The sequence below is a fragment of the Myodes glareolus genome, chromosome 13 (genome assembly GCF_982192425.1).
Source record: "Myodes glareolus chromosome 13, mMyoGla1.1, whole genome shotgun sequence".
Taxonomy (NCBI): Eukaryota; Metazoa; Chordata; class Mammalia; order Rodentia; family Cricetidae; genus Myodes; species Myodes glareolus.
Genome location: NC_142038.1, coordinates 43,597,051 through 43,608,845, shown reverse-complemented (window position 1 = coordinate 43,608,845; position 11,795 = coordinate 43,597,051). Strand labels below are relative to the sequence as shown.

At 39.1% G+C, this 11,795-nt stretch overlaps 1 protein-coding gene across 1 annotated transcript; it reads right to left on the bottom strand.

Annotated features, from left to right (window-relative positions):
* Positions 1-4,706: 4,706 nt before the first annotated feature.
* Spink1 (serine peptidase inhibitor Kazal type 1) lies at positions 4,707-10,689 on the bottom strand. The gene is made up of 4 exons (XM_048419493.3): positions 10,544-10,689; positions 8,775-8,806; positions 7,867-7,973; positions 4,707-4,830 (listed from the first exon to the last, which is right to left on the bottom strand). The coding sequence occupies exons 1-4, from the start codon at positions 10,593-10,595 to the stop codon at positions 4,785-4,787; spliced, it is 237 nt and encodes a 78-aa protein (XP_048275450.1). The 5' UTR covers positions 10,596-10,689; the 3' UTR covers positions 4,707-4,784.
* Between the last annotated feature and the right edge of the window lie 1,106 nt (positions 10,690-11,795).

The window sequence follows — 11,795 nt, the reverse complement described above, 5'->3', positions numbered from 1 at the left end:
TTGTTGATGGGGTACAGATAAATATAACCATTATGGAAATCATTTTGGGTACTTCTCAAAAATTAAAAAAGAACTGCCATATGACCTAGCTATTTCACTCTTTGGCATATATTCAGAGACCTCATATACTGCCATAAAGATATTTGCACCCTATAATTGGAATTAGCCTAGCTGTCCATCAACAGATGAGTTAATAATAAAAATGCTATATGTATATATGATACACTATATATACAAAGAGATAAAATAAAATAAAATTATAAATTTACAGCAATATGGATGGAATTAGAATGTAAATATTATTAAGTGTGGCTAAACAATCTCAGAAAGAAAAAATTCCATGTATTATTTCTCCTATATAGAACTTACCCAGTACTATATGGACATAGGTAAACAAATATAAATGTGAGTACAGTACAACACATAGAAAAGAGATCAAGAAAGACTAAAGTTTAGGGGATGAGGAAGGACTGAATACAGGTAATAGACACGTGTTATGAAAGGTGATTTAAAGCTAATTATTTTTTCCAGTTCTAATTCTGGCATGAATTGTTCAGTTTTGGTGGTGAATAAGTACATCAAAATATATTCAATATTCAATAGGGAAAGTGTAAAAGTCAGTATATAAGCTCCACAGCTTCAGAATGCCTATTCCAACTGTAGAAGTTAACTGAGATGTATAAACGTTGGGTCTGGTTTATTTTGGTGTATGGTGTTTATTGTATTTGCAGTTTTTAATAAAAAAGTATATAAAATTAAAAATATAGACATCTAGAGAGCTTGTCTTTATAGGCTATTAAAAGTTTTAATGCAATGCTTCTGACTCTGTGTAGCAGAGTGAGGCAGTGTCTTGGCCCTGACTGTGTATCTGACTGTACCTGAGTGAGACTCCCTAAAAAACCCACAAATGGTCAATTAAATGAATAGACAGTGGACACCCTGGGCAGCTTCAGAGAAGGAATCATCACTATTGCTTCTTGAGTGAGCACTTTACTTCTCAAGAGATGATCATTCCTGTTTGAAGACAGACTCAGTTTCCAATATAGGATAATTGCTCTTGAGCAGGGCATGGGGTGCGTTTCAAACATAGACGTTGATGAGGCTTACAGTTCCTGGAATCTAAGATGAGAAAAGATCTAGGACAGCAACTACGGACCGTCAGGTGCCTTTCCAGGACTCAGCCATGGAATATTGTCAACGCTGATCAACAGACACACAAAGCTAATGAGCTGAAGGTTGGGTTCACATATGAGAGAATATTTGGCATTTAGCTTTCTAGTATTAAATGAATTTTTAGATTTGTGTATAATCTTGAAGTGCTTATAGAAATCAAGGAACAAGAAAGGGCCCATTGAATGGGGGAGGAGAAAATAAAGTTATTGGGGGGGGGGAGATATCGCAGAATGCAGGTGAAATGGAAACATAAATGGGACAAAGGGGGGATAGGCAAGTGGGTAGAGGAATGAGAAGGTAATGAAGAGAAATAACTTAGAGGAGGATTAAGCAATGCTGATGAAGTTTGAAAAGTCATAGGGAAAACCACTATTTCACAAATTTCATATATTGTTTAAATTTAATTACCATACATAGTGAATCATGTTTCTCCTAAGCCACAACTGACTAAATTAAAAAGTTGGTAATTACTGGTATCCAAGAGACCTTCCAAATAATGCAGGCTTTTTTGCCATTAATCTTGGTTATCCATCCTAACTCTATGGTAAGATTCTACTGAGGAAAATACCAAATATATTAGTCACATAGAAATCCAGCTAGAACTGACCTAGAAACTTCCTTTAAACTAGTTATCCTTCAGAGGGCCAGAAAGTGCTATACAAGTGCCAGGGGAGAAAAGGTAACATCTTACTCAGTTATGAATACTGGGAGTTAAAAAATTGATTGTTATGGCAAGATATTACAGGGGATAATAGTGCATGCATGGTGTGGGGGTAATCAACAACTTTATGCTGAATCTGAAGCCTATTCCACAGGAAGAAACTTATTCATTTTACTTTTAAATCCTGCCAAAAATCACCACTTGAGAAACTATAGATCCTAAGGTAAACCTACTATTAAATGGACATAGTATCAAGATGATTTCCAAAACACACATCTATATCCATAATTAGTACAGTTCTCAGTCCTTATCAAAGAAGCATATTTGTGCAATTACTATAGAGACTCCCAACTGAGGAGGTTTCAGAACAAGCTTGTGTGCAGTACTCTGCTACAAATAGGACATGAATATGGCATCTCCTTCTTCCAGGTTCAAAAAGCATGAAAGGATGGGTTATAGTTTTATCTTTCCTTATTCTTGGAGAATTTCATACACTGTATTTTTATTACATTCTTCCCTACGCTCTAACTCCTCCCAGATCATTCCCCACTCCGACCACCCAACTTCATGTTTTTTCTTTCTTTAGAAAAAAGGACTAAAACAGAAATCGAAAGAAAATAGCCAGTATAAAATATTGAGTTCTATATGTGTGGGCAACTGCTCTTGAGCATGTTGACCTGCCCTGGAAGGAGGTTGATATATCCAGTATCACTTCATTGCAGAAAATGGATTTTCCTTCTTCCGGTAGAGGAAATATCTTAACAGCCTGAGGTCAGGAAGGACTTAGGGAAAACCGTTTTCTGAACATGACAGAGTCATCCTCAGGAACACACCAATGGTTGCCTACACAAATCAGGTCAATCGATATTCCAGAACAAATATTGAAGGACCACAGAAGTGCCCACTCCTAAATAAGGAGTTATTGGCAGCTGACAGTTTCTAGGGGAGGCAGAGTCAATTTTATTAGGGGTGTGGTCTTTAGTAGGATGACAGTCCCAGCGGGTGGTGCCACATCTGTAGGTATATGAGCAGCACCAATGGGACTCAGTGAGTTATTAAAGCAAAAAGACACAAAGTTGGAAGGAGACACTTAGAGTAGGGAACTCAAAACGAGTTAGAAGGGAGGAGCTGGGGATGGGTGAATATGATCAAAACACATCGTATACACACAATGTTCTCAAAAAATTAATAAATGTTATATTAAAACACAGACATCAAAGCACCTCTATTATTCTTAATTTTTTATTACCTAACAAACGTAATAAGTGTTGTTGGCCTTCCTCTCACATTCGTTAGCTGTTAATAGCTTCTCGGAGAGGGATGAGACCTCAGGAGCCCCTTGCTTATTCATAATTGAATGTTGATGGCTGTCACTTTGTACAAGTCTTGTGTAGGTAACTACAGATAACATTTCACACAAATCCTCTTTCTCTGACTCTTACATTATTTCTACCTCTTCTTCCTCAATGTTCCCTGAACTCTGGAGGGGATGATATACGTGTCTTGTTTAGAGCTGAGCTGGTCAACATTCTTGACCCTTGAATTGTTTGAAATGATCCTCCCAGTTCTAAGGTTTTTTTTCCCTTTCACCCAATTTTCCTTATTTTAAATGCTCTTCATATGTTGAAGCTTTATATTCGTATCAATGTTCATAGTCCTGAATCAACCCTTTTGAAGTGTAACTACCAGACGTGGACATAGAATCCACATGGGACCAGGAGGCAGAGCCATCAAAAGTATATGATTTGAGATTAATTTATCATTATATATATATTTAAAAACACACAAATAATTTTTTTCCCTTGTGGACTTGCAGACTGGCCTAACTAGACATAGCAACCTAGAACATTCAATGATTAAATTCATTTTCCCATAGCAGACTTCTTTAATGTTTGATGCCCTTCAAATGTCCTCTAGCATCACGGCGAGGATGCTGGAAGCCATCTTGCATCCATAACTTGAGGTAGTTATTTAGTGAGAGCTGTCAGGAGGCTTCAGCTGAGTCAGTTGCTAGAGTACAGCACCCTCTAGTGGTCAGAGTTCAGTTTCGAGGTAGGAATGTCGGCTTATCACCAGAAATAGATAACTACAAGTCGGCTTCCCTCGTGTAGAGAACTTCACCTTGGGTATTTCCAGCTCGGTGGCTGAGTCTTTGCCCAGTGTACTACAGATCCAAACACAGCTCCACTGTGATAACTCTCTACTATCTCTCCATCTTAGACTCACTTTTTAGAAACTCAGAATCTCAAACTGCTTCTCCTCTTATTTTTTAAGTAGTAGTAAATATTATCCCCCTTGGGAACACTTCCTTGTTTCTATTTTATTTATTATTATCGAATATAGACACAGCAAATCTTAAAATAAGGAGATATTATCTAGAATTCCTATTGAGGAAAGTCAAGGCACAACCCATGTGAGGTGACAGTGGTTCAGGGCAGGAGCACTGACCTTAGGGTCAGCCCCGATTTGAAGGAGCAGCCCTGCAGCCTGTTTGCTGTGGTGATAAGTCAGGTGACTTTACTTTTTCCTAAGTTTCCTCACAGGACGAGAGTAACCCTGCAAAGTTATAGTGGCTCACAAAGAAGCAATGTGAGCTACACAAAATGCTCACTGTCATTTCCTTGGGTAACCAGCCCCTTACTCCTTATCAGAATACTTCCTGGGCATGGCATGGGATACCGTCTTCATTCTGACCCAAACTCTGCTCATCGCGCTTGTTTGTACTCAACTGTGTATTGTCATTATCTGTAATGTCTGATTTTCCAGGCACAATGAACTAACTGGTGAAGCTTAATCTAGTCTAGGTCTTTCTCGGGTTCCCTGTCCTCAAGGTATTCACCCATTCTTTGAGAAGAAAGCTTCGGGAACAAGGTATATTCAGATGTATTTATTCAATAGACAGGCTAGTCAAGCATCATGGTAGTCTTAGCAGAGTTCAAGATCTTGACTTTCAGCACGGTCCATATTTTCTAATGAGGACAGGAACCTGGCGGGCCCTGTAGAAGAATGGAAGAAAATAGGATAAGGTCAGCTTGCATTTTATTGGCACAAATACTTGACTATGGGATAACGGCAATGAAACTTCAAAAAATCACTTTTTAACAAGAGAGGCATATGATTTGTTCCCAGTTTCCCCATTTCCCAATTCGTTTATTCATTTACTTATTCATTGGATGTTTGCTGCTTGCTATTATATTCACAAGGGCTACAACAGAATAGAAAGGTACCTATCATTGCTGTTTGGAGACCTATGGGGAGGCACTGGGAACCCTTGAAATTAATCTCAAATTCAACCCTGCTTCTTTTACTGCTGATGCTGAAAACTAAGTGATCATACGGAAACCTTAGCTGGTACCCAGGCTACAGCAGGTCCTTCTAATTGTTCAACATTTCATCTTAGACGATGGGGGCTTGAATCTGTCAGGCCATCTTGAGTCTCATAAGAGCAGCCAATACTAACTAAGGCCTTTCTCATTAGATAGTATCTTCTCTACCCTTCCCATGTTACCTTTATGAAGCCAGTTCCTCTCACCAAATCTAAATGCTCCTCAATCCTGTTAGGTACAACCTTGTTCCTTAGTTACAAGAATGTTTCTAGAGTTGTCTCTAGAACATTGCTTTCTTGACCACACTGGCACGCCACACATTTTTTTTTTTTATTTCTCTATTGTTGGGGAAAATATGGCCTCTTCATTTTCACATGGACATTTTCTGGACTTACTGTTTCTTCAGTTTGCCTTTAACATTAACTTAGGATGGTGACGGCTTCAAAGTTACTTCCATAAGTCTGTCATTTACCGCTGTGTTGTTCACTTAGGCTTGTTCTGCTATTAGCCATATAAGGTTATTAACATTTAAAAGTTTAACAGTTTAAACTTTTAAAATCTTCAGATTTTCAATATACTGTCTGTGCTTCAGAGCCAACGGCCAGCGCAGGTGGCCAGGGGCTATGGATTGGCCAGCGCAGGTGGCCAGTGGCTATGGATTGGCCAGCGCAGGTGGCCAGTGGCTATGGATTGGCCATCTCAGATAGAAACCATTCCTTGGACTACAGAAAGTTCTGTCATCATAGATTTCCTGTAGAAAAGAATTGTCAGCTGAGAAAGCCTAGAAGGAATATAATGTCCTGACTTGACATACCTGGCAGGCACCTGATACACATGGACCTATCATAGCAAAGGCCTGTCTGGTGTTTTCTGAGCATCTCCAATCCCAATATTTAGAGTCAGCATCTGACTCTAGTAAGTTACCACACAGGTCATTTTTGGACAACTTCAAAAAATTACATTTCTAATTAAAATATAATTGCATTACTTTTTTTTCTCCCTTTTCTTTCTCTAACCCCTCCCAAGTTCCCTCTGTCCAAAGCCCTCATTATCCATTCACTTTTAAATTGATGGCCTCTTTTTCTTTGATTATTATTGTGAGTGTGTGTGTACAGATAGATATATCTTGCTGAACCCATTTTTGGTGTTTTTATGTGTGACTTTTAATGGGCAGTCAAAGAAAAGGCGCTATAGAAACCTTAGAACATCGCTCACATTTGAGAAAGACAAACCTATCTCGAGACCTAAGTGCTATTTCTGAACACAGGGTGAAATGTTGTGCTTTCAGGCAGCTGACTGTGCCTCTTGCATTTACACGTATTTGAAAGAATACAAAGAGCAAATTGCAATCAGTAGATTTAAAGGTCAAAGGAGAGCATGTTCAGCATTTCGCTCATATTTTCCGAATACTTCGGTCTAAATAAAGGCTTTTAGACTTTAGAGCTTACACTTGGAGATTTCACAAGTCTCAAAGGTGTTGTGGGGTTTTCCTCCTCCCCGTGGATGGAAATAATGATGCTTGACCTTAGTGTCAACAACACAGGTCATGAGAAAATTAACAAGTGTTTCCTCCTGTTCCTCCCTAAACATCTGAGCCGGGGCCTCAACCTGTAGCCCAGGGTGACAGACGAAAGAGCAGACTGGCTTAGAACTCAGGTTTCTTCTGCCCTAGCCTGCGGTGTGGGGGTGGCAGGCATGTGCTCTCATTTCTGGCATGATTACACACTGGAAGCACACTCACCATAAAGCTGAATGTCTAGTGTTTGGGATCTAAAATGTTTACACTTCTAGCTAAACTCGGCGACTTTTCTGAAATCATTTAGAGCCACCCCAGAAGAGAATTCACATTATAGAGAAGAGATTCATGCAGAGGAATGATGACAGTTTATAGCCACGTGAGTCAGAGCAGAAGTCTTTAACATGGAGTCAGTTCTAGAATATCCAAGGGTTTCCAGTCACATCCGGGGTCCCGATTGTTTGGTTGGAACTCAGAGCATCATTTAAACAGCATCCTCTTCAGTAAACCTTTCTTGGACCTTTCAGTTAGAAAACATCCCCGTCTTTGCTTCGGTCACGTGACACTTTATACACTACTTGCTGTCGATTGCCACAGCTGAGAAGTTGTCGTATGTGTTCATGAAGTGGGCTTGCTGTTGTGTGTTTTCTTTGTTTCTATCACAAGCGCATGGGAAAGAGGGAGGGTCTAGTAATGACTGACACATGGGTCTAACTGCTGGGTCATAGCATAGAAAAATAAACTGACACATTTGTTTGTCTCAGTGTTCCAAGTCTGATTCCTGTTCCCCAACCTTAATTGCATCATAAAATTAAACTACATAGAGGCTAGATCTCAGTCCCATGAATATAAATGTTATAAAATATATTTCAGTTCACTAAAACCTATATAATTTACGTTTGCTAATTTTGGGGAAGCATTGAAAAATGCAGTTTTAACTATTGTCAAGAATGATTTTTTTCAGATCAAAGATATTTTATATGTTTAGGCATTTTGAAAAATCTAGACTATTAGCTGTATTGCTAAGAAAATTAGAGCTTTTCTCATCCTATCAATTTTTAAATTATATTATATCAAATTTATGAAAAGAAAGATTTATTGACCTAGGCTTCAAGAGGATAATAAAATTTGTAAAATTCTAATGGTAAGAAAGTTAAAATAAATACTTATAAACTAGAATTTACCCTCACCTGTTTTCGAAGCACAGACTGCATTCATTGGCGTAAGTAATTCCATCCACCCCACACACAGGATCATAATTCCTGGGACATCTCATAGTTGCATCATTGCAATTAGCCTAAACAGAATTAAGAACAGTTATTTTCTATCATTTCTCAATGTTTGATCTCATAATAAAATATTACATTTTCTAAAAATTGACTTTTTTCAATTAGGATCATGATGTTGAATGTTTTACAAGAAAACAATAGTAACAACAATGAAAGAAATCTGCCCTGGAATCGGAAAACCTGACTTAAACTCAAGTTACGGCTATTTCCTCGTTATATGATATCACGAGTCCACTAACTCCTCCCTTGATCTCAGTCACTTCATCAACAAATAATATCAGTTCCCAACTTAGGTCACGGTGCTGTGGGGAGGTTTGATACGAGAAGGAAGGGAACACTCAAGCTCCCACTTCCTGGTGCGCTGACTTCCTTAGGGCCAGCTGCTGGCAGGATAGTCTTCCTTGCTGATTATCAGGAGACTATTTTCCTAGCACACTGCCCTTCTGTAAATGCATTATTCTATTGGGAAAGTCCCACCCCTTAATCGAAACCATCAATTATCCATTCATTGATCTACCCCATAACTGTCTTGTAAAGTTGTTATTCACCCTCCCTCAAGGGAAGAGCCACGGAGTGATGAATCAAGTTAAAGTCACGTTATCTAGTGATTCCTGGACCCTGAATTCCAGCTCCTGGGTGCTACATCATCGCCTTCTCTTTTCAGGACATCGAAGACCAACTGTTTTGCTGACATTCATTCTTCATGGATCAATACTTGGGGACCGTTCCTTCACCTCTCTAACAGCTTGTATAGGAAATTAGAGAATTAAGAAACTATAAATTATAAGAAATTAAAAAATTCTCTTTACCTGTTTTCCCACTACGTCAGCTGTCGTGTTACCTAGAAAATACAAACATGTCAACTTGGATCCCATATAAAGAAGCCGGAGCTCTTCTATTCTTATTTACCAAAGAATACAGTTTTCATATTCATACAGTTTCTCTGCTTCCACCGTTCACTGCCCATCTCTTTATTTCCACAGACTTTCAAGGACACTGGATGAATTTTCTCCACTCTCTGCCTGCTAAGATCTTGCAAAGAATTAAGTAACATTTTGACTGTTACTGAGCATTTCAGAAAATCTGATGCACTTCCTTGAGAATAGAAATTCTGTATTCAGAGTTTGAAGCGTTTTTGCACTAATTATTTCGACACACTCTGGACACCTATCCGTGTTCTCTCTGCGTCCACTAGAGCTTTCATCTCAGTCAGTGAGTTATAAATATCCGCACCTCTGGGCATGGGTGGCAGGATGGGAACTAGGCATCAGGTCTTGGGTTGTAATTAAATTCCTTTTGTAAATAGTGTTGGAAATGGGGCTCTTCTGCCACCTCAGCACCAGTTGTCAAAGAGCTTTTTCCCAGAGGTGCCTTACACTGACTGACTAGAGGTTCAAATTGTCTTTTGTGTATTCACATAGTGCAGAAAAGATTCCATTCTTCAGATGACATGTCTTTCTGACATCAAGGCATATGATGCTTATACATATATGTAACAACAATGAAAGCAAACTGAATTGGGAAGAGGGCGAAGAAGTACACAGGACGGTTTGGAAGTAGGAAAGGGAAGGGGGAATAATATAATTATATTCTCAAAAAGTTATTTTTACAAAAGCAGATGTGAACGTAGACTAGTATTCCAGAGAAAGGAATGTAATCTGACAGTCCCCGAAGGAGAAATGTTCCCAAAACTTAATTTTCAGTCAACGATCTCTAAGGGAATGAAAAAAGATCTCTGGGATTCATCAGAGAAGATGAGGCTGCAGGGGTCCCTTTAGACCCAGAATGTAAATGAGTCTAAAAATTGATGAGCAGGGACTCATTCCAAGCATCTAGTTGTATTAATTATTAGGCTTGAGGTGCAACAAAGGACTCTTTTCTTCCATAAATATTTATCTAAAACAGTTAGCAATGGTCTTCCCTCTCTTAGCTAAACACAGATGTGGTTCTAGTCGAAAGTTCTGCCCAATGAGCAGTAAGGTGAAAGTGTTCATTAATGCCAGTTACAAAACCCAAACCCATCTCAGCCAGGATCAGCCCCCAACATTCTCATGATGAGTATGACGATTCCTTCATCTGATCAAACAGGATATATATTTTCTTTCTGAACTGCCTACAGACCAAATACAAAACTTTTAATTCCTCAAACTGTGACTTTTATGCAAAGTAACTGCAGTCATTGTTTTCTATTTTATGCAAGTTCAGAAGAATTTCAATTTTGTAAATTGGGCTTACCGAGTCTAGTAGCCACTTAGAGAGTTAGAAGAGCATTTTAGATGGAAATCTATTCTTCTCTGCCACACCTCTAACAAAGTAGCAGCCTTGTCTTTAGATCAGGTCATGACTATCTCTGGGCACGTTTTCCCAGAGATCCTCTCCTCATTTATGTTAGAAATGGCTTCATTCTGCAATTCACACTAGAAATGCTTCTTTTTCGTATTGACTCCATTGATTTTTGTTTCAACTCATTGACACTAGTGAGCTAACACTAGACTTCCTAAATTTCCAGGCGATACACTCATTAAAGCCACAATGAAACCTCTTTACTAATTTTGGAAGAATACACAAACACACCTACCTGCTAAACTGAGTAGGACCAAGGCACTGAGAAAGATCATCGCCACCTTCATGGTTGCAGATGCAGGCGCAAAGGTCCGGAGAACTCTGTGCTGTGTTTTCTTCAGAAACCGAGGAACGGTCTTATAGACCGATGGTAACACAGGCTCCACCCACTCTGCTGTTATTCTTGGTTATTGATTGACTCTGTGAGGCCTCTAAGCTGAGGAAATGTTATCTGAGTCAGAAGCAGGGCAGGAAAGGCTAGACCTAAAATTCTGCCAGGAAAAGCTAGTTAGATTGATTCCTGACATCCTCTTGGGTTTTGAGAAATCCTCCCCCCTTTCCCGAGCCCTGGTTTTCTTATCTGTAGGTGAAATCAAAGGTCCTGTCTCCTCTGAATGGATAGGCTCAAAGACACTTTCCTTTCTTCCATTCTTCCATTCCTGTGTTTTGTTTTTCCCGTTTCTCCATCACTGTACATTCATTAAGACTTGATAGACTGCTGGCAGGGTGGGATAAAGATGAAAGAGGACTCAGTCTCCTGTCTCTCTGTCTCCAGCTCGCTCTCTCCGTCTCTGTCTCCACCTTTGTCTCTGTCTTTCTCCTCATCTCCGTCTCTGTTCTATGCCCCAGTTCCCTGTCCTGGAACTGTGTAAGCTTACCAGAGTAGCTGCAGGCATCTAGAAAGTTGGTTCACTTTCTGATTGCTTTAATTTATGCATTTGAAAGTTGGTATCACAGTAATAACTAACTCACAGGATTGATCCTGCATTAACTGCTATGTACTCAGTGTCTGTCATGCAGGGTGTTATTTCTCTATTTTCTTCCATGTTTCTGCCTGTCTCATGAGGAGAGATACTCATCACTTGGTTTCAGACTATCTATCCCAGGGTGTTTGTACAGCAAACAGTCTTGACAAATGAAGTAATGTCTTTCTTTGCCGCAAAGGGTAAGTTTTCTACTGTCTAGAATAATAAAGAACATATTTTAGAGCCGCACTAATGTGAGATTACTGCCCTCTTAAAATGAGATGGACTTTTTTTTTTTTAAAGTTTGGTGTCCTTTTCTCACAGCCTGGGACATTTTCTGCGTAGATGTCATGTGGTTCTGCTTACATCATCTTTAGGAAATTGAAGTTTAATACAAATATTGATACTTTAGCTATTGTTACAAAATAATTAAGTCATTTGCCTGACCTTGGTACCTGGCTTATGTCAACATCCCCAAATGGTGACTGACTAATCAGTAGAGTAACTGTTCAGACTTTCTCC

Bases quoted from the DNA above. Each gene is read 5' to 3' on its own strand.
- Spink1 (XM_048419493.3), bottom strand. From the start codon at position 10,595: ATGAAGGTGGCGATGATCTTTCTCAGTGCCTTGGTCCTACTCAGTTTA. The intron at 8,807-10,543 runs GTAGGTGTGTTT...TGTATTTTCTAG, and splicing joins GGTCCTACTCAGTTTAGCAG to GTAACACGACAGCTGACGTA. The intron at 4,831-7,866 runs GTGAGGGTAAAT...ATTCTTCTACAG, and splicing joins AGTCTGTGCTTCGAAAACAG to GGCCCGCCAGGTTCCTGTCC.